The sequence below is a fragment of the Electrona antarctica genome (assembly GCF_951216825.1).
Source record: "Electrona antarctica genome assembly, chromosome: 4".
NCBI classification, from domain to species: Eukaryota; Metazoa; Chordata; class Actinopteri; order Myctophiformes; family Myctophidae; genus Electrona; species Electrona antarctica.
In genome coordinates this window covers 25,170,814-25,194,917 of record NC_136809.1, presented here as the reverse complement: position 1 = coordinate 25,194,917, position 24,104 = coordinate 25,170,814, and the positions used below count along the sequence as shown (strand labels likewise).

The window sequence follows — 24,104 nt, the reverse complement described above, 5'->3', positions numbered from 1 at the left end:
CGCTTCCTGTGGCGTGGTGGCATACCACCGTCGCCCCCGGGGTGGTCATTAGCTGACCAAAAGCTCATGGCAAAACATACACACACACACACACACACACACACACACACACACACACACACACGTGCATACACGCATGCGCGCACGCACACACACACACACACACACACACACACACACACACACAGAAATGCATACACACAAACACACAGTGTCTCCCTCTTCCCCTCAACTCCTCCACACCTCTGTCCCTCTCCTCCTGAGTTGTTCTTCCTCTAACATTAGTGTCAGCTTCATCCGTTGCTCATTCAAAACAAGACCTGTTATGTGCACCTCTGTGCTTTGCCAGCCGTCTGTGAAGTGTTTATTTACTTTCGGTACGTGGCGGTGTGCAAATTGGAATGAAGCCGCTGTGACATTGGCCTGTCCTTCCTCTTCAGCATGGGAGCAACGCTACATTAAGACCAGAAGGCAGCTGCTCAGAGAGAGAGAGAGAGAGAGAGAGAGAGAGAGAGAGAGAGAGAGGCCTTGGTAATGGAGCAATATACAAGGCTGCAATATAAATCAGGCAGGAAGGAGGGGGGGTTCTAAAAGTAGATGCAATAGAATATGCATGGTTCTGCACCACTTTTAAGTATCTACTACTGGTATGGCTGGTGCATGTACTCTGTGTGTATTTTTATACCTCTGGCTGCATTGTGTGTGTGTGTGTGTGTGTGTGTGTGTGTGTGCGTGTGCGTGTGCGTGTGCGTGTGAGCGAGAACACCCCCTACCTATAGTAGTATGTGACAATTTTCTTTTGTCAAATTTTTAAAAGTGGTTCTGACCCATACAGAAGATCCAACTATTGTCAAGTGCACTTGAGTTTATTTCCCTGGCTTGTTGCTACAGCACAGTATCTGAAACCCATTTTGGCTCTTTCAATAGCCTCTTATTTTTTTGTGGGAAACTGTTTTATATAAGTGTATATGAGACACTGTAGTTTGTCGGGAGGAAACCTAACTACATTTTTTTAGGTTTTTGATTTTATTTTATTGAGGGGATAAAGCTTTTTGTCATTAACTCGTGTCACATTTGCCATTGATAATGAAAGGAGAATTTACGTAAAACATTAAAACACGAGGCCTGCCAGGAACATAGACACGTAGAATAGCGTACCGTGCCACACCCGGAAAAGCCGTTTTAACAGCGATGTATTCTTTAATGCATGTTTTAATACGATCGTATCGATAGCTACCGTTCGTTAGCTCTGTTATGCTTCTGAGCCAATGGCCGTGGCCATTTTGAAGATGCGCGCGCATCCACTTACATCGCCTCCTCTGTTTTCAGACGGCTGTATCTCCAGAAGCGACATTGGAGGGGTCGCTTTGTCCCAGACAAGCGTTTTCAACGGCCTGTAGCAGGCGCTGTGATACTCGCGGTCCACTTTTTCCACCACCGACCGAGAGAACAAGCATCATAGTAAAATGCGATTACGGATATTTGGCTCTTCAAAGTAAGTGTTACGCGCGATAAAACCCTGGCAGGACGCGGCGGAGGGATTAAATAATGGTAGCGGTAAATGGGTTAAATGCCATTGACAATGAATGGAGAATTTACGTAATTTACGTCAAACATTAAATGCCATTGACAATGAATGGAGAATTTACGTCATATGTAGAAGCAATTTAATTAAGCTCAGCGCTTATATAGCATAATATATATCACATAAATTCAGTTGTCATCTTACATGATCATAGGGAAAGGAGAGTTTTTTTAAACATTGTATCGTGGTTAAAAGATAATAACATTATGTTATTATTATTATTATTATTATTATAAGTTGACAAATTAATTCATGAAGAAGTATATTCACTTTTTATTGGATGATGTACGATGACAAGAGTGCCCCTCACTTCACACAGGTGTGATTTCTTTTTATATAAATCAATGCTATTAACACATCTGTGTGAAGTGAGGGACGCTAATATATTAAAGTCTAACTCATGTTGATTAGGTGATGTAATGGGGATTTAACACAAATATTAAACGCCGTTAACAATAAAGAGACAATATGACGTAAATGACACATTATGACATACATTTTCCCTTCATTGTCAATGCGTTTACAAAACAAACATTGAACTAAAGACAAACATTAAACCTGTGTATAGGAGATATCAACACCCGTGTGAAGTGAGGGGCGCTCTTATCATCATACATCATCTCATTCCGGCCAATCACAATTTGCGTCCTCACTTTTGTCTTCAATGTTTGTGTTTGTTTGTGTTTATACCAGTAAGACACCCTGAAGGCGAGAAGCCTCGCCCTAAAGGGTGAGGTCGTTCTGAAACAACAGAGCTGAGTTGAGAAGCAGTGAGGTCAGATGTGAGGTCAGATGAGTTGCTGGCCGGCTCCATATTATGCAGATCTAGTATGTCAAACCATGTATGGCTATCCAGGTCAGTGTCGTGATCTTCATATGGAGATCCAGGTGATGATAGTCAGCTCCACGTATGGAGATCCATGTGTTGGACCAACTTGGTTAATTTGCAAGTGTGACTAGTGTTGCAGCAACCACACTGGTTATCATGAGACTGTCATATTATGGCCATATATTGGCATTCCCATATATGGCGATGTCGTCAACGCGAAATGATCCGCTGATGAATAACTACCTGATTAAGACAGATGCCTTCCTGTGCTGGCGCGCCAACATGGACATCAAGCCGGTCACAAGCCGTCATGCCATGATCCAGTACCTCACCAAGTACTGCACCAATTACGAGCCCCCTTTTGAGGCACTCCGACCACTCCATTCTTCACAGAGTTTGAAGTGTTTTGGCGTCCATCTCAAAGACTCGTCCAAAAGGCGCCAAGCTGCTGTTGTTGCTGTGGTTGTTCGGCGGGTACAACGACGTGAAGGACAGACTTTGTCAGATTAGTGTCCTTGTCTTCAACGCGGTGTCTCTACGCTGGAGGAAGTTGACCCCGGTGACCCCCGGGAGAGGAGAGGGTCACCGGGGGTCCTTGGCATGAAAAGGTTTGAGAACCACTGCACTAAGCAACAACGGCCAAAGATATGATTGAGCTCCTCAGTCCTCACAATCAGAACAATTTAGGTTGAAAATCTGGGAAGTTTCCCTTCAATGTACCCATTTGTAACTCTCAGAGTGTACAAATGAATAGATGTGTAGACTCAAAGGATTTTTTTACTATGAAGGAAACGGTATGTTTTAACAGCGGGCGACAGGCAGCCTGGCGTATTTTCTATGCCTGGCGTTATTTGTCTATGGGACCCGGCGGCAACTACTGCCGATAGCCGGCGAAGAGGCGATAGTCAAAAAGTGGGCGGAGGAACGTCGTTCAAAAACATGAAAAACATGATTTTTTTCCCGGCACAGTTGGTAGTGCTGTGTGGCACAGTTGGTAGTGCTGTGTGGCACAGTTGGTAGTGCTGTCGCCTCACAGCTAGAAGGTCCTGGGTTCGATTCCCGCTCGGGACGCTGTGGGTGCTGGCGGCGTGTTTCCTCCTCCGCGCCATCAGTGCCCATACCCGAGGCGGGGTTGGCGAAAGGTCCTTTCTGTGTGGAGTTTGCATGTTCTCCCCGTGTCCCCTAGGGTAGGTACCCTCACAAAAAACATGCAGTAATCCTGGCTCTAAACTGCCTCCCCCTGGCCAGCCGGGGCGCCTGATGGAGGGGAAAGGAACTGGTTGGAATAACGTGTTCCTTCCACGCGCTACGTCCAACCAGGGAAACTCCCCTCTGTCAGGTGTAAAGGAGCAACTTGGACACCCAGGCATGAAGGAAGCACGAGTTCAAGTCCGTTGCTCTCCCCATGTCTCCCATATATGGGGACTAGGTTGGCGGAGGGTGTGTAGAGCCCAGGATCACATTAGATAATTGACACAGGGGTGAAAAAATAGGTTACAAAATCGTGGGATAAAAATTATTAAAAAAAAAAAAACATGAAAATATTTTATCTTTTGGACGTCATCGTCCGGCGATAGCAAATCAAATTCATGTGTTGCTTTGTTTACCCTCCACACGGAACCATACCACCAATGCGCCTGCTGTCATTACCGTATGGACATACGGTAATGACAGCAGGAACGCCCACTAGGAGATTCTTATCGCCCAGAGTCGCTGCTGTTCGCCCGCTGTTAAAACGTAGGGTAAGTTACAAGTTGTTCTCTACCTCATCTCCACAGATGCCTTTTATGACATCATCACAGTCGGTGCACCTGCCGCACATTTCCAGGGCTTCAAGTGTGGCGGCCTACAGCGACTACTGAGCAGATACGGAGCAGAGAAGAAAAGGTATACACAGACACAAAAAAACCCCACACAAAATACTCCTACCAGACCGCGGGAGGAGGCCAAGTTTGCAGTATACACGGATAGACAGGCAGTTTATTATAACTGTAGGGTTTCTGTTGACGTGGAATTGGGCTTGTGCCGTTATTGACAAGGGAATTAAAGTGACAGACAAATTTGGTCCTGGCATATGGATCTTTATTTTTCCGGAGGCCCTGAGCAGTTACTTACAGCTGAGTTGGGTTCAACTCAATCTGGAGCTATAACATGACGGCTGCTACTGCTGCAGACAGCTCTATTTGACTGGAGGCAACAGGCACCATGTCAGGAAGAAGAGGGATTATGTTGAGTTGGTATTTCATTCCGCTCTCCCTCCTTTCTTTTTTATGTCACAAAGCGGGTGACATTTCCCAAGATGTTGCAGAAACGCTCTTGGTTTAGCATAAAAGTCTGTTAAATACTGTGCTCAGAACAGAACAGAACAGAACAGAAAACAAAAAATGTCTGGGGCCGAGTCCACTTCAATTCGGCATAGAATAGCGCAAACGTCACTCTCTGCTGATTTCTGATCAACTGCACCTTTGTTAAATTGACGTACGGTACACACGTACACATGTATACACACACACTCCTCTCTCTCTCTCTGTCGCTCGAATTAATTAGTCTCATGTCGCGCAGCTGCGTCTAGATTCTCCTGCCGGGAGCTGCCTATGCCATAGAAAGCATATGTGGACCCCAGGCTAAGGAATATCTAGATGTAACCCAGAAATGCTGTCTCCTGCTAGCCTGGCAGTGCCAGGCCGATGGGGTGGATTCACTATCATGTTCCTCCACGGTATCACCAGCATGTGAGTTAATACAGTACATGTGAAAGTGGCATGGTTCCACACATTGTCTTTGGTGAGGCGTGACCTCACTGTGGTAGGAGGTGAAGCCATCAAAAGCATTGTGAAAGAGTTACGGCAAGTTAAACGTTTTTTGCTGGTGCTTTGCAGCGAGACAGAGTGGCAACCAATTGCTGTGGTGTGACCTAGGCATGGACGAGGCAGATGCATACAATTACAAAGGCGATGATTTAGACATTTTTGTTGACTCTGAAGAGGAAAGCTTGCATTTTGGTACAGGCAAAGGTTTAACAAACACCAATTTGTTAAATTTTCACTCCACTTTGCTCAGTCGTCTCTCAACATTTTACCAATTGCTAGTTCCAATCCCTGAGATATGCTTTGTGCCTCAAGGTCCTGATCCTTCCACAGTAACCCTGAGTCGTCTCCGTTGATGCCCAGGGAGTGTTTCCTTATTGGATTTGTGTGTGTTAGATTGAATTACCTGCCTATATGCATTGGGCTTGTATCTGCATAGTCAGTCTATTTGGCTGATGGCATAGACATGTCTAATTAGTACAAACGCCACAGAGTTAAATTAATAGAGGAAGTGGCCACTGTGAATATTTTACACATAAACACATTATGCAACGATACATAGAGGATTGTCATGAATGCATGCATAGCATGCACAGGTGCAGCTGCAGACACAGTGGGACATACAGTAGGCTACTGTACATCAAAACATCCATAATGTCTGTCTGTCTGTCTGTCTGTCCATCCATGCAAACTGAAACTACATACTGTACATGAGAATAGGAGACAGCCCTGTTTGTATTATTCACACAATATTCAATTCCCTTAATCTCTTTACCTCCCTCTGTTCCTCTCTATCTCTCTCTCTCTCTCTCTCTCTCTGTGTCATGCACACGCTCATATACTGTGTACTACTGTACGCACATGTATCTATTGTGCTGATGTCCCCTCCTGGGGCAACTTGTCCAAATGACTCCCTTACAATCTGCAATCAGCAGTTCCTGGGACAGTCATCAGGGTTCAGCATGTGGCCACTCTGAGTGATGCCAGAGGAAATGAAGAGTGATTTTTTCCCCCATGGCACTAACACCAAATGCAAAGTCATTAGAGTTCACGGCAGATCCAATTAGTTACGCAGAGTTTGGAGAAGAATAAAGTATAGGAGAATTGAAGGATGGAGACAGAGGGGTGGCGGGTGGAGGTTAAGAGAGTGAGATGGGGATGAGGCTCAGGCTATATAAGGGATGATGATGGGAAACTAGTTGAGGGAGTCTGTGCTGATTAACAAAATAAAACAGAGTTAAACTTCTTTACGCTAAAGTGCACAAGCGAATTTGCTGAAGATGGTCAGTTTTATCTGCGCTAGCATGCACCCCGCGATAAGCAGCAGCATATTTTCAAGAGTCTACCGGAGTGAAATCATTTCTCCTTTGGAATGAGAGATTAGACCATGAGGAAAAGTCTTCCCCGGGGAAAGATGGAGCTTTTTGTTTCATGTTTGATTTAGCTAATGACTCACTGTAGCTTAAATTTTCCAATTTTCCGCCTGGATACACCGGCGGCGGGCCCGCGGCAAGCCCTCGACCGTGTTTGACCTGGAATCCAGACGTTTTGTCACTCACTGACAGAAAGAAAGAAAGAAAGAAAGAGAAAAAGAAAGAAAGAAAGAAAGAAAGAAAGAAAGAAAGAAAGAAAGACACCAACTGGCCCATACCCTCCCTTCCTTTATTTTTTTCCCTCCTCTGCGGTTTGCATCAAATTAGCACAGATGCACAGTTTTTCTAATCGAGGCACGTGTTGCTTTCAAATGAGGAGCACTCATTATTCTGTGGATTAATTTGCATCTTACTGAAAGTGTGACTGGATGCGTAGCCCTGAAAGTGCCGCGCGCGTGTGTTTTGTCTTCTGCATGTGAAGATATGAAAGTTGCGCTGCGAGCCGGATCGAGTCGAAGTCATTCTGTGCAACAAAAGCAGCGCTCGAACACACACACGCGCATACACACTCATACATATATGCATACTGTAACTGCACACGCATCCCCCCCCCCCCCCCCCCCCCAACACACACACATCCATAATCAGTGTGGTTCCACCTCTTTTCAGAACAGGCCTTTTGTAATCAAGTTTGATTAAAACGGGAACAATCGGCAAGATGTGAGACTGGCCCTATTCAACGTGATATTAATTCATCAAAGGGGAGGTGGAGACAGCTATGGGAAAGGAGGGAAAAACACCCTGAGCACAGAGGTAGAGGTGTTACCAGGAGGCCAATAAAAGAGCCATCCGTCTTTGTTCCCCAGACACCAAAGGAGAGGGAGGGGAGCTCTTTGTGGATCCATTAAAAAGCTGCGATGTGGCAAACTTGGCAACAACTACTGTACGCTACAATGTGGGCTGTCTTCTATGCATCTTGTCGGCTAGGCTTTAATCAATAGGCACATGCAGTAGTCCTCAGGTAAACCCTGCATGAGTACGCACACACACACACACACACACACACGTGCGCACGCACGCACACGAACACACACACACATTGCACACAGTCGCAGACACGCTTGCAGGCACACTTGCACACAGACGCACACAGTCACACACACCTCTCTTTGCTCTTCAAATATCTTTGCCATCAAATATCTTAACTGTTCCCAAAATGGAACTTGTGCTTTCATTTGGTACACACAGCCATATTTTCAAATGACACTGTGACTTTCCTTCTTTACACTCTGATGTCAATTACACATTACCTTGTTGTCCAAACACTACACACAATGTTCAGTTGTTGCACACACTTCTCACATAAAATCTCAAAGCATCAACCTACAACACACAGATAGTAAAATCTCTAAACATTCAGATCTGGTGAGCAATTTGCAATCAGGACTGCAGCATATGTTTGGTGAACAGTGGAGAACCTTGAAGAGATCGACAACCAGAGAAGGAGAGGGGTAGAGTGAGAGGAGGACGAGGAGGAGGTAGAGGAGGAAAAACGTGTGTTAACAATCGTGAAAAACTGTAGTTTTTACTGTAAACCAGCCTGCTCAACACTCACGTCGCCACAAGACTCCTCCATGGCCTGGAGCAATGTGAGCAAACCTCTGGCTCATGGTCAAACCATGATTTAGCACATGGTCAACCACAGTTGCTTCTTTCTCCTCTTCCTCTTCCTCCTCTGCCTCCTCCTCCTCCTTGTCCTCCTCTTCCTCCTCCTTCTCTCTGTCCACCTACTCCTCTACCTCCTCCTCGTCCTCCTCTCATTCTTACCCCTCTCCTTCTCTGGTTGTCGATCTCTTCAAGGTTCTCTTGTTCACCAAACAAAACAGAGGCTCTCAAGTCCCTTTTATGCTGCAGTCCTGATTGCAAATTGCTCACCAGATCTGAATGTTTAGAGATTTGACTATTTGTGTGTTGTAGGTTGATGATTTGAGATTTTATGTGAGAAGTGTGTGCAACAACTGAACATTGTGTGTAGTGTTTGGACAACAAGGTAATGTATAATTGACAGCAGAGTGTAAAGAAGGAAAGTCAGTCTAATGCAGCTGATAAGGGAGTGTGATGTAGACAGTGCAAATTGTGTCGAGCGATTATGTACATGAAGTGTGCAAATTGTGCCAAGTTTTCAATTTTTGTGTGTTAACAATTGTGAAAAACTGTAATATTACATTATCATTAATATTTTCCTCACACCAGTGAGCCATGGCCCACAGGTTGAGAATTACTGCAGTAGAGAACACATCAGCATTGGGCCTTCTATAAGTGTAGAACCCTCGCTGTTCAGGTTAAACTGTGAGGTCATTGTCCATTATACACAGGGTCAAGTTTGTGTTGGAGGGTTCATCTGAAACAGATGTCCCCTAGAGCAGATCGGTCAGACCGCACTGCAGTAATGCTTTGTTCACATTGGAGTGACACACAAAAAAACATGAAGCTAAGCACGAAGCTAGAAGCAAAAACTGGGTGTGCCTGAGTGGTTATGAGTGGCAGCTGTCAGTGTACATACGTATCAGCATATGTGTCCACTTGGTGTGCTGGAAAACAAAATGGCTGTGTGAACAGGAGCGCATTGCCCAGCTCTTGGGAGGTTTGAAGTTAGCTATAGTCTTTTGCGTCAAGCTGTGTAGAAGAGTGACACATCTAGTCTTCGTCCGGTTGCCAGACTATGACACACATCTCCCTTCTTATTTTTTGGTTGAGGTTACAGTAGTCTCTCATAGGGCACAGGATTTCAATACCTGGCTGCATTGCCCATGCAACATGCCCAGCAACGTGCGTGCGTGCGTGCGTGCGTGGGAGAGAGAGAGAGAGATCGGGTAAGAGGATGGCAGAAGGGAGGGGATATTGAGATAAAGGAAGCATAACAAATATTAATCTTGACAGACAGCAACTTAAAAAAAGATCACTAATAATCAAAGTAGCATCATATAGCCTATGCAGCGTATGTATATAGCTAAGGAAGGACACGGACCCAGTTTGTGGTTAAATGTTCAGCATAACAATTTCCCTGTTGTATAATCTCGCCAAACGGTAAACACATGGCGTTTCAGAACACAGACCTTCCTGTGGCACCCTTTTTGGTTTCATTGTCTACTGCGGTTGTAGCCAGTGTTGCCATGTCTGCTTATTATAAGCGACTTTCTAATGTTGTTTAAACCAGTGGTTGTGAGACATGTTCAGGTCAAGAACCTCCCAAATGAATATGTATTTGTCCGGAAACCGCCATCTGAAACTGTCTCGGGCCAGGAACTCCCCATACAATGTTTTTAAAAAAAAGCCAAACATCTCATTTGTTTCGAGATGTTTTGAAAATAGCAGATCTACAAAGGTTTAAACTGGTTAAACTGATATACCAGTAGTCACTTCTTTTGGGCTTGTTTTCATAGACATGGTTGCTTATTTCTCTCGCAAAATCTGGCAACATTGGTCGTAATGTCTGTAGCAGTCCACCGCAGCTGTCTAAATGACGAAGGAGGCGTTGGAAGTCACCTGGGGTGCCACGGGGGCCATACTGCTGACGTCGCCGCATTTTGCCCCCGCAGCTTGTCAGCAGCAGGCCAGGAGCACTACATTAATTTCCCCTCTCCGCTATTAATTAGCCGAACGGCGGAGACGCTGGCTTAATTAGACCACCAGGCCCCACCGAGCTCACTTCTCCTCTCTCCCTCTCTCATTACTGTCAAAACCAATTCCTATTGATCATTTAGGATTATGAAGAGGGGAAAAAAAGATACGAGGGAAGGAGGAAGTTTTTGCTAATCGTCGCTGTTGTTGCTAGTTTTAGTAATGTCTGCTAATGACTGGACTTGTACACTCACTCACGACTCAAGATAGATTGCTGCCCTTGAATCATCACTGGAGAAGTCACGTCTGAGGGGAGAGTGTTTTTTCCTAGACCCCTTGTCTCTGTTTGCTTGTGTGAAATGTGCCCTAGCGAAATACGAGACAGGCTCATGTGCAGATTAATAAACTGTGTGCACACGAGAGGGATACAGGGAAATCTGTGGCCTACTTTAAGAATTAGCAAGTGGGTTAAGTCATTATCAACTGAGGTGGTAAGGATGGATGTCCAAATATTTGCTAGAAACTCCCCCCAGATAAACCTTTTTTTCTAGCATGGGTATTTCCTTAAACCGAAGGCAAAGGGATTTGGTGGTTACATGGCTCCAACACTGTTCCTCGGGACCTAGATTAATGGTGCTTTTCTATGGGATAGTTAATTGCATTCACCTGGTGTCCTAGGTCTAAATTAGTCCCTGGTTAGATAATGGCTAGAATGAAAAGCAGCAGTATCTACCACTGGTAATAACAGAATTCTTGTTAATTGTTCAATTCTGTACAAAAAAGAAGAATAAAAAGGAATAATGGAAGTTGGGTATTTTGTTCTTTGTTACTTTAATAGTATTTTGTAAGGTTTACTTTCATGTCAGCAATAATTTTGTAAGACTACAGTAGGTGTCAATTTGATCAAATAATAGCCTGGCCCAGCAACCGTGATTTCTGGTATAGAGGGGCGGTGCTGCCGGGACAATGCACTGGATCATATTGGTTCACCGATCTGAGCGCCCGCCTCCGCCCACCTCCACCCACATCCGCCCCTCCCCTCCCTGGTAGAAAACAGCAGACAACACTGACGTCACCAAATTTGGAGCGACGCCCCTCTGCACTGTAGTTCACTCCCACTCCTGACCAGGAAATGTGTCTCGTTTCCCCAGGCTTTCATTTTTTGAGCCGAATGCGAACAAAAATACCGAGGCTAATCAAATAATGGATCTCAATGCATCATACTGAAGTGAAATTGCACTTGCATGGTATTGCTAGTATATTAATGAGGTTAATTTATTTCTTACCTTGCACCAAAGACAAATGGTTTCACTAATGTGCCATAATGCTTCATGCTCTTCTTGGTTTCACAATGAGACATACCTAGTAGTTTAGTTTACTAATATGTATAGTGTGTGTGAATATTTTTGTTGAATTGTAGTATAAACTATTACTGACAAAATGTCTCCCGAATTACACTGGAAACAAATATTTGTAATTTAGAGCATGTATTTACTGAAAAATGCTACACTGGTCAAAATCATGAAAAGGTGTGTTTTCATACCTCAAATAATACAATACGCATGGTGTTGTCAATTTACAATTTACAATTTAGGCATTTAGCAGACGCTCTTAATCCAGAGCGATTTACATTAAGCAATAACAAAAAGCATGGCATACATCACATATATAAAAAGTAGTTATCATGAAACATGCGTAAGCTAAGAACGTAACAGTGGAGTATCTATATGTAAACTATACATACTATACTATATTATATATTATACATGTGTACTATAAAGTGCTATGACTACATAAAATGCAATTCTAGTGCTGTCTACGTAACATGCTATAAGTCTGTTTAAAATACTACCTAAGTCTACATAAAGTGCTATATTTAAAAATACTAAGTCTACATAAAGTGCTATCTAAGGGCTAGTGCTACGGGCCATGGTGGAGTCTGAAGAGGTGGGTTTTCAGACTACGGCGGAAGATTGGGAGTGAGGCTGCAGTTCTGATTGTGATGGGAAGTGCATTCCATAGTTTTGGAGCCAGAAGGGAGAAGAGTTTGGGACGTGTGGAGCGTTGTCCCAGCGTTTTTAGTGAAGGTACTTCCAGCTTCCCTGCGTTGGCTGATCTGAGTGCGCGGGAGGGTTTGTAGGGTACGATCATACTTGTAAGATATGGGGGAGCCATGCCTTTGGTTGCTTTGAATGCCAGCATCAGAGTTTTGTATTCTGTGCGGGCAGCGACCGGGAGCCAATGGAGGGAGTGGAGAAGGGGGGAGACGTGTGAGAATTTTGGCTGGTTGAAGACCAAGCGAGCTGCGGCATTTTGGATCAGTTGGAGGGGCTTAAGTGCACATGCCGGTAGGCCAGTAAGGAGGGAGTTACAATAGTCAAGTTTTGACAAGACTGTTGTCTGGATTAGGAGCTGGGCTGACTCCTGGGTGAACGGTCTAATTCGTCGTATGTTATAGAGTGTAAACCTACAGGATCGAGTGACAGCTGTGATGTGTGTTTTGAACGAGAGCTGACTGTCCAGGACAACACCAAGGTTCCTGGCTGTCGGGACAGATTTCACCAGGGCGTTGTCTACAGAGATAGTTAGCTCCCGCATAGGGCAGGACTTAGCTGGGAAGAACAGAAGCTGTTAGCTGGGATGGGTATAAGATTTTCAAACGAGTTTGGCTCGCAAAAATCAAAAACGTAATTGTCATGATTTTTTACATATTAAATCCCAGTTTATAGGCATGTTAACATGCCTATAAACTGGGCACGATGGCTCCCGGCAGCCATCGTGGACGCCATCTTGAAAGTTATGCCTTTCCAGAATTTAGATTTTCCTAAATGGTATTGTTGTTATTTAGCATACCCAATAGTAACATAATCCATTGATAATTTAATTCTATCAATTATTTGGGGTTTCAATCTGACTTATCTAATATTGGATTCATTGCAAACAGACCACTAGGGGGCGAGCCCAACTCGTTTGTGATGGTTTTTGAAAACCTTATAGGTCTATACCCATACCTAACACCATGCCAAAAATCTAAAACTTGATTTTCATGAATTCCCTCCCAGCTATACACCATAGAAGACATGACATTTCAAGCCTCTCTGCTCTTCATCAGACGGTCTTTTTGTTCTATTAAAATCCTACATAAACATGCCAATACACATTGTGCTCCCATTGATTTACTTTGAGGGATTTGTGGTAACTTCTTAGGTTAAATCGGTTCACTTCAGGTCATGGTCTGATTTCAGCTACAAAATCATAATGTTTCAACCCAGACAGATGCCCTTCATTCATTTTTGTGTGAATTATGTGAATACGAGTCCCTCTAGGAATTTGCGATTGCAAGGATTAACACAAATTAAAGCAATTCTCTCCCTGGAATAACTGCAAGAATAATGAACCCAATACATTCCCATCACAATATGTCCGCATATAATTGTCAAACTGGAGGAAAGCTGTTACACACAGCAAGGTGTGCCTTCTAGAACAAGTTCTGTACGCTGGTTCCCCGTAGGCTATTGTTGATCATTTTGTTGCTGCCCCCAACACAGATAGCCTACAGTGACTTCCAGGTGTCTTTATAATCGCCATGAGACGAGAAGGCGCACACAGTTTGTAATTTAGCATCACTCCCACATTGACGAACTGCATGGCCATGACTAGTGTGGTGAAGGTACTTCTTTGGACAAATGTGATTAGCATAATAAATACTGTACTACTTAAATTAAAAGTACAGTATGGAACTTGTATTTGCGTGCTATGATTCAACTTTCATGGTCTTCATGAGTAGTGATTGATTTACACGTCTGAACTCCATAGACTACAGAAGTACCCAAACCTTGATTCAGATGCTGTAGTCTAAAATACTGTTTCCTAATCAAATTGTCTTGCATAATACTGTGAATGCTATTTAATGGATTATTTTATCCAAAGGAGATTTCCATACAGTCCTCAGTATACGAGATTCAGTATGACATACTTAGACCGCCCATAAATTACACCTTATTAAGTAAAGTGATATATAAATCAGCCAGACATACTGTATCTTGCTTGAGTGTGATGCAAACCTAAACTGACAACCATCTTGAGGGAAATTAATTAAGACTTGAATAGTTAATTGAGTTTTTATTAACTACGATTGTCATGAATTTGCCTTAATATGCTTAGGAGAAACGTAGCACATGTGACATGACATACTTTAACTTCCCGTAAAATACCCCTTATTATGTAACAGGATATACAAATTAGTCTGATAAATCTTGTTGAAAAGTGATGCAAGCATAAACTGACAACCACCTTGATTACAGATTTGAGTTCTTAATTGAGTTGCAAAACTCTTACAGTATGTCTTTGTAACCTTCCATTTCTATAAAGCAAGCATTACTGAAGTGACGAGTTATCTGAAAGACAAAGTATTCAGAGAATGAATTGGAGTACATTCATGTTATGGGTTTATACTGTCTATATCAATGGTTCTAAACCTGTAGACTGGGGTCTACAGGTATATTCATACCTATGATTGATACATACCAATAAATAAGCACTTCAAGTATACTACATTGGTTCCATTGATCCAAGCCAGAACATAATCAACTAGAAAAAGTGCCCTTCTGGGCACAGGTCTCCACCAGGAGGATAGGAGTGTGTGTGTGATGCTTGGCAAAATGTTTAGGAGCAATATAAACGTGTGTGTGTGTGTGTGTGTGTGTGTGTGTGTGTGTGTGTGTGTGTGTGTGTGTGTGTGTGTGTGTGTGTGTGTGTGTGTGTGTGTGTGTGTGTGTGTGTGTGTGTGTGACGCGGCTTGGCCTGTTGTAGCGCCACCATGAGGCTGATTTGAAAACTGTCAAGTGGCATTTCTTCCATAGCCTAGTGGGAATATGCATGCACAGTTTCACCACAATCGGACGCTGCGTTTAGTAGTTGTGGCTTGTGATTTGTGATTTGTACAAAACGGGTACAAGACGGGCTACTCCTGAAAAGTTTAGAAGCCAATTGTAGTGTAACCCAGGTTTCAAAGATTTTAACCTTTTAAAGAACATGTATTATCATGAATGAACCAACTATTTATTGTTGTTTTTAAGAAATAGTAGATGCAATGAATTCACCATATTTATTTAATGCAGTATGACTTGCATTGGTCTAGTTGACTTTTATATTCATATAATTGACTATTTGAAACCTGGGTTACAGTAGCCAATGAGGGTGGATTATGAGAAATCAAACAAACCCGTCTTGATCACATGACTATGGAGAGCATGTGTACCGATTTGCGTGAAATTTGGATACAATCTGAAGGAGTAATATTAGAAAATGTGTTTAACATATGTCGGCCTCCTGGTGGCGCTATAAAGAGCAGATGTGAAAAATTCCAGGCAAAGGTTTTTCCTTGGCTTCTAGGGAGTTGGTATACAAAGTTATCCACAGATCCGTGCAGTTAGAGGTAAAAACACTTTTTGGCCAGTTATAGCACCACCATGAGGCTGAGTTGAAAATGTTCATGTGGCATTTCTTCCTCGGCCTAGTGGGAATGTGCGTGCACAATTTCACGGATATCACACGATGTGTTCATGATTTGCAGCATTTTGTTTGAAACTGAGCACTCCTGCGAACTTTGGAAGCCAATCTTAGCCAATCAGGATGGAGTCTGAGAAATCTGAAACACCCCTTTCGTTGAATGGCTCTAGAGAGACTGTGTTCCAATTTGCGTGATGTTTGGACCAAATCTGTAGGTGTACTGTCCAAAAACTTGTTTTGCACAAAGCGGCCTCCTGGTGGTGCTATAACAGGCCGTTCTGGACATTTTGGGGCAGAGGTTCATCGTTGGCATCCAGGGAGTGTGAGTGCAAAACATACTCTCTCCCCATGCCTTCGGCCTGGTGGAGACAATTATTGATGATTGATTGATTGATTGGTTGATTGAAGTATTTATTAACAGTTTGCAGAATTACAGTACATTTCAAAAAACTAAATAAACATTCTCTGAAAATGCACGCTGCTCATTCATTTGACCACTTAAGTGGTCAGATGGGCTGCAGATCGGGCGATACGCTGCCTCGTTAAGTGGTCAGACGGGTGGGCCGTGAACACTTTCATGATTTTCAGGTGGGCCCTGATCTAGAAAAGATTGAGAACCGCTGGTCGATACCTTTACTTGGTTTGCCATCTTGACTTACACGTGAGTGCTTGGACAGTACTGCTTGACAGTACTGCTGATGAGGCAATTCAAGTTCCCTTGATTTAGCCAAGCCTTAGAGGTGATCAATTCCTCCAGCATCAGGTGGTAGGTCCCTGCATTCATTAGTGCCTGCATGGGCTCACTAATGGGATTGGATTTGTACTTATGTGTCAACAAGGCCGTTATTGAATCTCAGCTTTCTTCTCCGTGTCTTCTGCCGCACCATCCCCAACTCACTTTCTCAGCGCACTCCTATTGGATTTTCTTATCCTCCTTCACAGTAAAGTCTTTAACACATTTTTGCACTTTAAAAGTTCAATTAAAGGTAGAGTAAGTGATATTTTTTGGTTTAAACAAAAGGTTTTTGTTAACACTCCGATTGCCTGGGGTTATTTAATCCATTAAATCAAAGCGCGACTAGCGACGGGACCAAGGAAAAACATATATATTAGTCCTTCAGATGTTATCCAAAGTATTAGTACTCAATAGTCAATACCAAACCATGCACGCCCACAACAAACATCCTGACCTGGTGGAGACCAGAGGTGGAAAAAGTACTCACATGTTTACTTAAGTAAAAGTATATACTGCAATGTAGATGTACTCTGTTACAAGTCCCAAATTCAAATGAAAATAGCCAACCAATGTGTCGCGATGTGACACATTGTGAGCTTGTAGATCTGCTATTTTCAAATAGCCAAAATGTATATAGGGTTGAAGTGATTAATGTATTCTAATCAAAATTAACTAGTAGCCTAACTAAAGTTTTCAAATAATTGTAGTGGAGTAAAACTACACATTTTGGCTCTGAGATGTAGTGGAGTAGAAGTAAAAGTATTGGAAATTGGAAATACTCCAGTAAAGTACAAATACCTCAAAATTGTACTTATAAGTACAGTACTTCAGTAAATGTACTTAGTTACTGTCCATCACTAGTGGAGACCTATAGCCTTGGCCAGACTCATAGCGTGGATTGACTGACACTTCTCGTAACATTGCGTAAATTTTATTTCGGGCATACTAATGAGACCACACGGAATGTTAGGAAAAGTGCCCCATCTTGTGACAAAGCAGAATTACTACACATATGATAGACCTGGGTACATAAAAATACATACATTTTATTTTGATTGTATTGTTCCACTTTTTGCATTGGCAATGTAAACGTACGTTTTCTTATGTCAATAAAGCCCTTTGAATTGAACATTTTAATTGACATCTGCAGGTAGGAGCGACACAGCACAGCCATGTCAGTATGAAAGGCTAGACTGGTGGCTTTTGGGAGGTCGGTCATGGGGTTAACAGTTCTGTATGGCTGGATTGGGTTTCTCTCTCTCTCTCTCTCCCTCTCTCCCTCTCGCTCTCTCTCTCTCTCTCTCCCTCTCGCTCTATCTCTCTCTCTCTCTCTCTCTCTCTCTCTCTCTCTCTCTGTGTGTCCATTTTTATTGAGGCCTTTGTTTGGTTCAGATGCAGTGAGTGGCCGTTCTCCAAGGGGCTCATTAGCTGTGATAAGGCCAGGATTTTAATAAAGCTAGCCTGTGGAAGTAGCAGCGCAGTGGCTAGCTTCCTTCCAATCTGCCCCTGTGCAGCTCATTTGCTCCAGTTTTTTATTGATACATCAGGTAGGGATGTTTTTTTGTCTCAAAGGGGGATTTGTCTTAGGATGCATCTTTCTTCATCACACACAAGTAAAATGGAAGAACATTACCACAAGTAATGGGAGTACCTTAATGCCCTCGCAAGTCGGCGGTCGCTCTGTATCTCACCCTCTTTATTATTCTCTTTCCTTCAAATCTGATCTCTCTCTCTCTCTCTCTCTCTCTCTCTCTCTCTCTCTCTCTCTCTCTCTCTCTCTCTCTCTCTCTCTCTCTCTCTCTCTCTCTATTATTCTTTGGTCAATAGGCCTACACCTCAGGGTGCTCTGACCCCAGTCTTGCTGGGAGGGTTGCAGATGACTGCTGATTTGCCCACTGTTCCCTTCAACTTCAATCTTTCCCTGATGCCATGGAAAGTCAGTCGAAGAAGAGTTGTTGAAAGAGACTTTTACCTGAAAAGACAGTTTGATTGTGAGGGATTTCCCCCGAAACTAGGAACTAATTGACAGACTTGTGTGTGTGTGTGTGTGTGTGTGTGTGTGTGTGTGTGTGTGTGTGTGTGTGTGTGTGTGTGTGTGTGTGTGTGTGTGTGCAGCCAGAGTGAGAACTATTTTCAATGGCGTCCTAAAATGTTGATGTCCTCACAACTATAGTAATACAAACGTGTGTGCGTGTACTGTACGCGTACATGCTCGTGCATGTGGGTGCGTGCGTGCGTGCATCGGAGTTTAAATAGCTGCCCAGAAATTATGCTGGGGTATTAATTATGCACGAGGTGAATATGTGGTCTGACAGTGATTGGACAGGCGGTGCAGTTTGCCAGCATTCAGCCACTGGGGAAACATGTAAAGATGCTGCTGCAACACCACAATGAAATGTAATGTGAACACGGACATGTCATACACACACCCAATTTGCAAACACATGCTGTAGATGCGCGCACGCATGCACACAAAGGCACACACACCCGCGCATGCGCACACACACACACACACACACACACACACACACTTGACACACACTCTCAATCACATGTACTGTATACTGTATGTGTAGCAGTAGTGGCTCAGTGACTAAACACCCAGAGGGGAATCCCCTTTAGGCTAGTGGTTAAGATGTTAGCTTTCCATGCGGGAGACCAGGGTTCAAATCCTGGGTGTTATATATGCACACACACAACGTTATTAACCCCAGCATCCTCGTTCTGGGGGGAACGTTGGGCAACGATGTGAGCCCTCAGCGTTATCCTTTTAGCTTTGCTTGCGTAATGTCTGTAGGTCTACTGTTTGCAACTTGTTAATAAAGTATTGAAATCAATCAATCAAGCAATTGCCGAAGACATTTGGTGTATATAAGCGTAATGTTCATTATGACAGCAAATGTTTATTTAGATTAAGTCGTAGTCTTTTGAATAAAATTCCATTAAGTTTTAGTCATATTTTATTCAATCAAGATTCAAGATGTTTATTGTCACACAGATTAGTTGATTTAGTCGACAAAAATGTGTTTTGGCAGGCCTTGTTCATGCCAAAACACGCCGTAATGCCTAAATTCTGTTTAGCTGTGTGCCGAAAATAGCCAATCTACAAGCTGCGATGCGTTGTCACCGTCTCCACACCATAGCGCAAAACTTTCTTAAGCTGCGCACTTCTTAAGCTGCGCGCAGCTTAAAGCTTGAGTTTTTAGACAGCTGGTGGATGGAAAAGAAGCTCCACCTCCGCGGAAGACTTGAGCGGAGGAGAGCGTTTCCGGGAATCTGGCCGTCGCGCAAGTATTCGGCGGAGGTGGAGCTTAATTTCCATCCACCAGCTGTCTAAAAACTCAAGCTTTAAGCTGCGCGCAGCCGAGAACGTGCGCAGCTCTTTTGACCATGTGGCAGCACCTTGTCACTGAGTGTGTAAATCGGCAACCAAGCATGACATGACTTGTCTTAGTTCTACTGGATCTCTTCTCCACTAGCACTAACATTTTTGTCTCCATTTTATTTGTTTTACGAAATTGTCAACATATTTTTAGTTTTAGTCATCACAGGCTTGTTTTTATTTCATTTTTTTATTTCGTTTTCATCAGTGAAATAAGGAAGTCGACAAACATGTTTTGTCATAGTTTTAGTCGACAAAATTAATACTGGTGTAGCATGAAAAAAGAGCGTATCAAGTACAGTTACACCCTTATCAGTCCATTTGGTTCCATTTGCACACTGTAAGATAATTAACATTCTGAATTGTACAGTGTAGACACTGACAGTAGACACCAGTAGAAAGGAAAGAATCCCAAGCCTCCTGTAATGTAAATAACTCCAAACATGGCTCCAGTAACATCCAACTGATTTTGGCAGCAGGGCTCACTAATGCCTTCAGAGAATGAATATGCCATATTGTGTTACCAGGTAATATGGTTAAAGGATCCAAGAGAGGCCTGTTTGTGATTACCCAACACCCCACCCAGCTCAATCAATGGACCAGTACAAATTTACGTTTGTAAATTGGACAAAATAATGGTGTGACAACAGAACCCTCGTTTCGCACTACAATTCACAATCATGTCACATTACACGTGCCCGGAATAGAAATTAACTGCCATAATGAATTTTTCCCACAATGGCTGCATGTTTCATAACTCTTGAGGCAGTGGATACTCTGTCAGCAGACATTGATTGGATCTAAATAACTGTGTGGGCTTGAGCTTCTGGCTATATTATCATCGACCCAACCTTCAACCTTATGCAATTTTTTTAGCTTTGATTTCAGGCTGTATCTGAGTGGGGGGGCAGGATAATACTGTCCTTGAACATGAGGTTGTTTTGTTCAGAGGAAACCAATTAAAGGAGCATTCAGTGATTTGGGTGATTTGGAGAAAAAAACCGGTCCACCTGGTAACAAGTTGTGCACATGCACACGCTCTACAGTGGGGGAAGTACAACAGACCAACAGCACGTGCACCAATGCCCGCCCCCACTCGATCATGATTGGAGGAAGGCCCCTCTCATCCTGATTGGATGAAGGCTTTGCCACCCAAAGCCCAAACCGAAACTAGGGTCTTTTGACCCCAGGGGCTCACTGGGGACAGGGAGGAACTCCTTATATGGTCAGCACCCTTTATAGTAGGGAGGATTATCCAAAAAATAAGAAAAAATAAGTGATATTTGAATTAAGTGAAATCACTGAATATACCTTTAAGTTTTTATGTATTCATTTATTATAGTTATATTTAGATGGACTTTTGATAAATCCCATGGAATCTTTGAAAATGTCATTGAGTCCATCCATAGGATAGGCCTGTGAGCTGTGAGCAACAAAGTGGAGCTTTTTGTATATAAAAGCAATGCTCCTGAATAACCGAAGACTTTCTCCCTCCCCCTTCCTCTCTTATGTTCTCATCACTTCACCAGTCACCACCAACCCCAAACAAACCATCTCAAGTTCAAGTTTTACTGTATTATCGCATTATTTGGAATGAAAGTCAAGAACAATATTAACAAAGCATCTATATTTACCCCCCCCCCTCTCTCTCTCTCTCTAAAGCTTCAGCACAGCGTACCAGTGTATCTACTACTCCCCAGAGCACACAGCCAAAGCCCAGGAAGTACTGAGCACGATAAGCCAGCTTCAGCCTCTCATCTCCAGCCTGGCCGACGAGCTGCTGCAAACGGCCCAGGAGCGCTCGGCCCCTGGCCTGAGGGACGCACTAAAACATCTAGCCGAAAAGGTGAGAATTGACCACCTCTGAACCACCACCTTTCACTCCTAAACCTAATGGTTTCTGCTTGCTTGTATCTGTATCGCATTAAGCTACACGTGTTTCTCTAATGTTACACAATATAACAATAATAACAATAATAATAATAACCCAATGACATGAAAACACTTATTTGTTAATTTGAGGGGGACAGAATATTAGAAAATAGAAGATGTAAACATGCCAGAATTAGCAAGAGCCAAGAACGCTAATTTGCATTCGTAGTACCAAGGCAGGTAACAAAAACATTATACATGACAATATACAAATACTCAAGTAGAGAAACGCCTAGTTTTCAGAGTACGGCACACCTGGTAGGGAGGGAAAACAACAAAACGAAATGTTTCGCCAAAAAACTTCAGAGATGGAGCCAAGTATATAGCCAACAAGCCAGTGTTTGCGGAAAGCATGCAGAACGCAGCGGTATCTATGAGGCTTTTCTCTATGTGATGTTGTGTGATACTTCAACCACAATAGGTCCATTTTTGAATTCTGAGCTCTGGCATCAAGTTAATGTAAGCAGCCCATAGTTCTATAAGCCTATTGCCTGTAGTTATAGTTGACTAGCACCTAGTGTGAGATACTGACCTTCATTCATTTACGGTACAGTATGTGCAAAGAGTCTCACTCCCATGATGTTGTGTGGCCAGACAATGTATCATAGTTTAGACATAGTTGACTTGGTAAGTCAAATTAAAAATGTGTGTCTTCGCAAAAAAAAAGTTAATGAGTGGCCTTAAGGGCGTTCTAGTGGTCTAGGTTTGATGTATGACTTCACTAACATTATGATGTCAATCTGAAGGGACTACTGAATGTCAGTGACATTTGCCACCTTTGCTATTCTGTTGAAATGGTTATAGTTTCTCACCCTTAGGGTTTGTGCACCTCAAGGTTTCTCAAGAGGCTGTTCCTCAGAGCTTTCTCTCCTGCACAGATCTGCTGTGTTGTGTTTTATTCTCAGGTTTCCAAACCAGATGGGATGAGCAGCAGTGACACTTAATTTATACTCTGTCGTTTGACACGTTGCATTGCGGTGCTGAGAGCTTGTAGATCGGCTATTTTCAGCTAGAGAGACCATCATACAACAAAGTATAAATCTGGCTTTGCCTGCAGACCTCTGTGTGTGTCACACTGGTTTAACGAGGCTGCCAACAAAACCAAACGTTTCAATGGAACGTAAATATTTCACCTTCAAAGGGTCCGGAATCCTATTGACATGGTCTCACACTTGTACACACGTATAATGTCCATAACTCATCTTAAAAATGCCAAAACAACAAAAGTGAAAAGCAGGGTTTACAAGGACGTGGCATTTTATTATTTATTTATTATCGGTTGAAATTAATTAATTACATCTGGTGCTGTTAGGCTGCAATCTGTTATTAGGTGAGATCATGTTTTCTCACCACTGTTGGAGGCTAAATCAACCTTTACCTTTGCTCTGTCACCACTTCAAGCTCATCGCACTCCTCTGCTCTTTGAATCAAATCATACTTAGTTTATTTGTGTGTGGATGTGTACGATGTACTTGTACTTCATGAAAGACATGTACTTTCTCACAGACAATGTACTTAGAGTAGGTTCCGCCTTAAAGGGCTTAAACCCTATTATTGTTGTCTTTATTTATCCTTCTTCTCTTACTGCCATTTTGCAAGTGAGATGATGAATGGAAAATTACATTTTCAACAATGATTGGAATTCTGCATTACCTGCACAACAAATTTGACCTCAATCTGCCTGATGTGGGCTCTAGAGTCTATACTGTACATACAGGTAAAAATGTTGACCTTGTAAAAAAAAAATCCTACACTGTGAGTCTGATTTACACAAACATTTCTACAGACATACTCACTATAAAAAGTTGCGTCAAGAACTGCTAAAGGTCATCTGACTCATCTGACTTCTGACATTTTTGGTCCGAATGCTTTCAAAATTTCCGTGGATAATTATTGCACTATTAAAGCTTACAGTGTGCAGTATATATTTTATGGAATCTTATTTAGATTTGAAGGTATTGACCAATGCACTTCAAAGGGGTGTGGCTCAACAACTTTTGGGCCAATTATCACACATTTAATCCAAATTAACAAATGAGCATTGATCTGTCCGATCAACATGAAACCTGTTGGTTATCTTTAAAACAAGTGTCTGAAACTTTAGACACCTTGCAGCTTTCAACTTCTAACAGTGTTGCCTTAAACCCCCAATATCACCACTTTGTAGCTATAGGTTAATTTTATTTCATATTTAAATTTCATATGAAAAGCTATCACTAGCTTAGATTGAATAGTCTTTGATGTACAGCTTATTGAAATATGTGTTTCATGGTGAATGTTACACCAATATTTAATTTGAATTAGAACATTGAAATGAAACCAAATGGA

General features: G+C 42.7%; 1 protein-coding gene across 5 annotated transcripts in view; it reads left to right on the top strand.

The window, feature by feature from the left end:
• inpp4b (inositol polyphosphate-4-phosphatase type II B) overlaps nucleotides 1-24,104 on the top strand; it is a gene marked incomplete at its 3' end in the record, with an annotated part of 210,789 nt that overhangs the window by 151,934 nt on the left and 34,751 nt on the right. For all 5 annotated transcript variants that reach the window (XM_079499419.1, XM_079499418.1, XM_079499420.1 and 2 more), the window contains 2 exons: nucleotides 4,193-4,301; nucleotides 21,507-21,690. In XM_079499419.1, coding sequence (XP_079355545.1) covers nucleotides 4,193-4,301; nucleotides 21,507-21,690 — 293 coding nt within the window. The remainder of the gene's footprint in view (nucleotides 1-4,192; nucleotides 4,302-21,506; nucleotides 21,691-24,104) is intronic.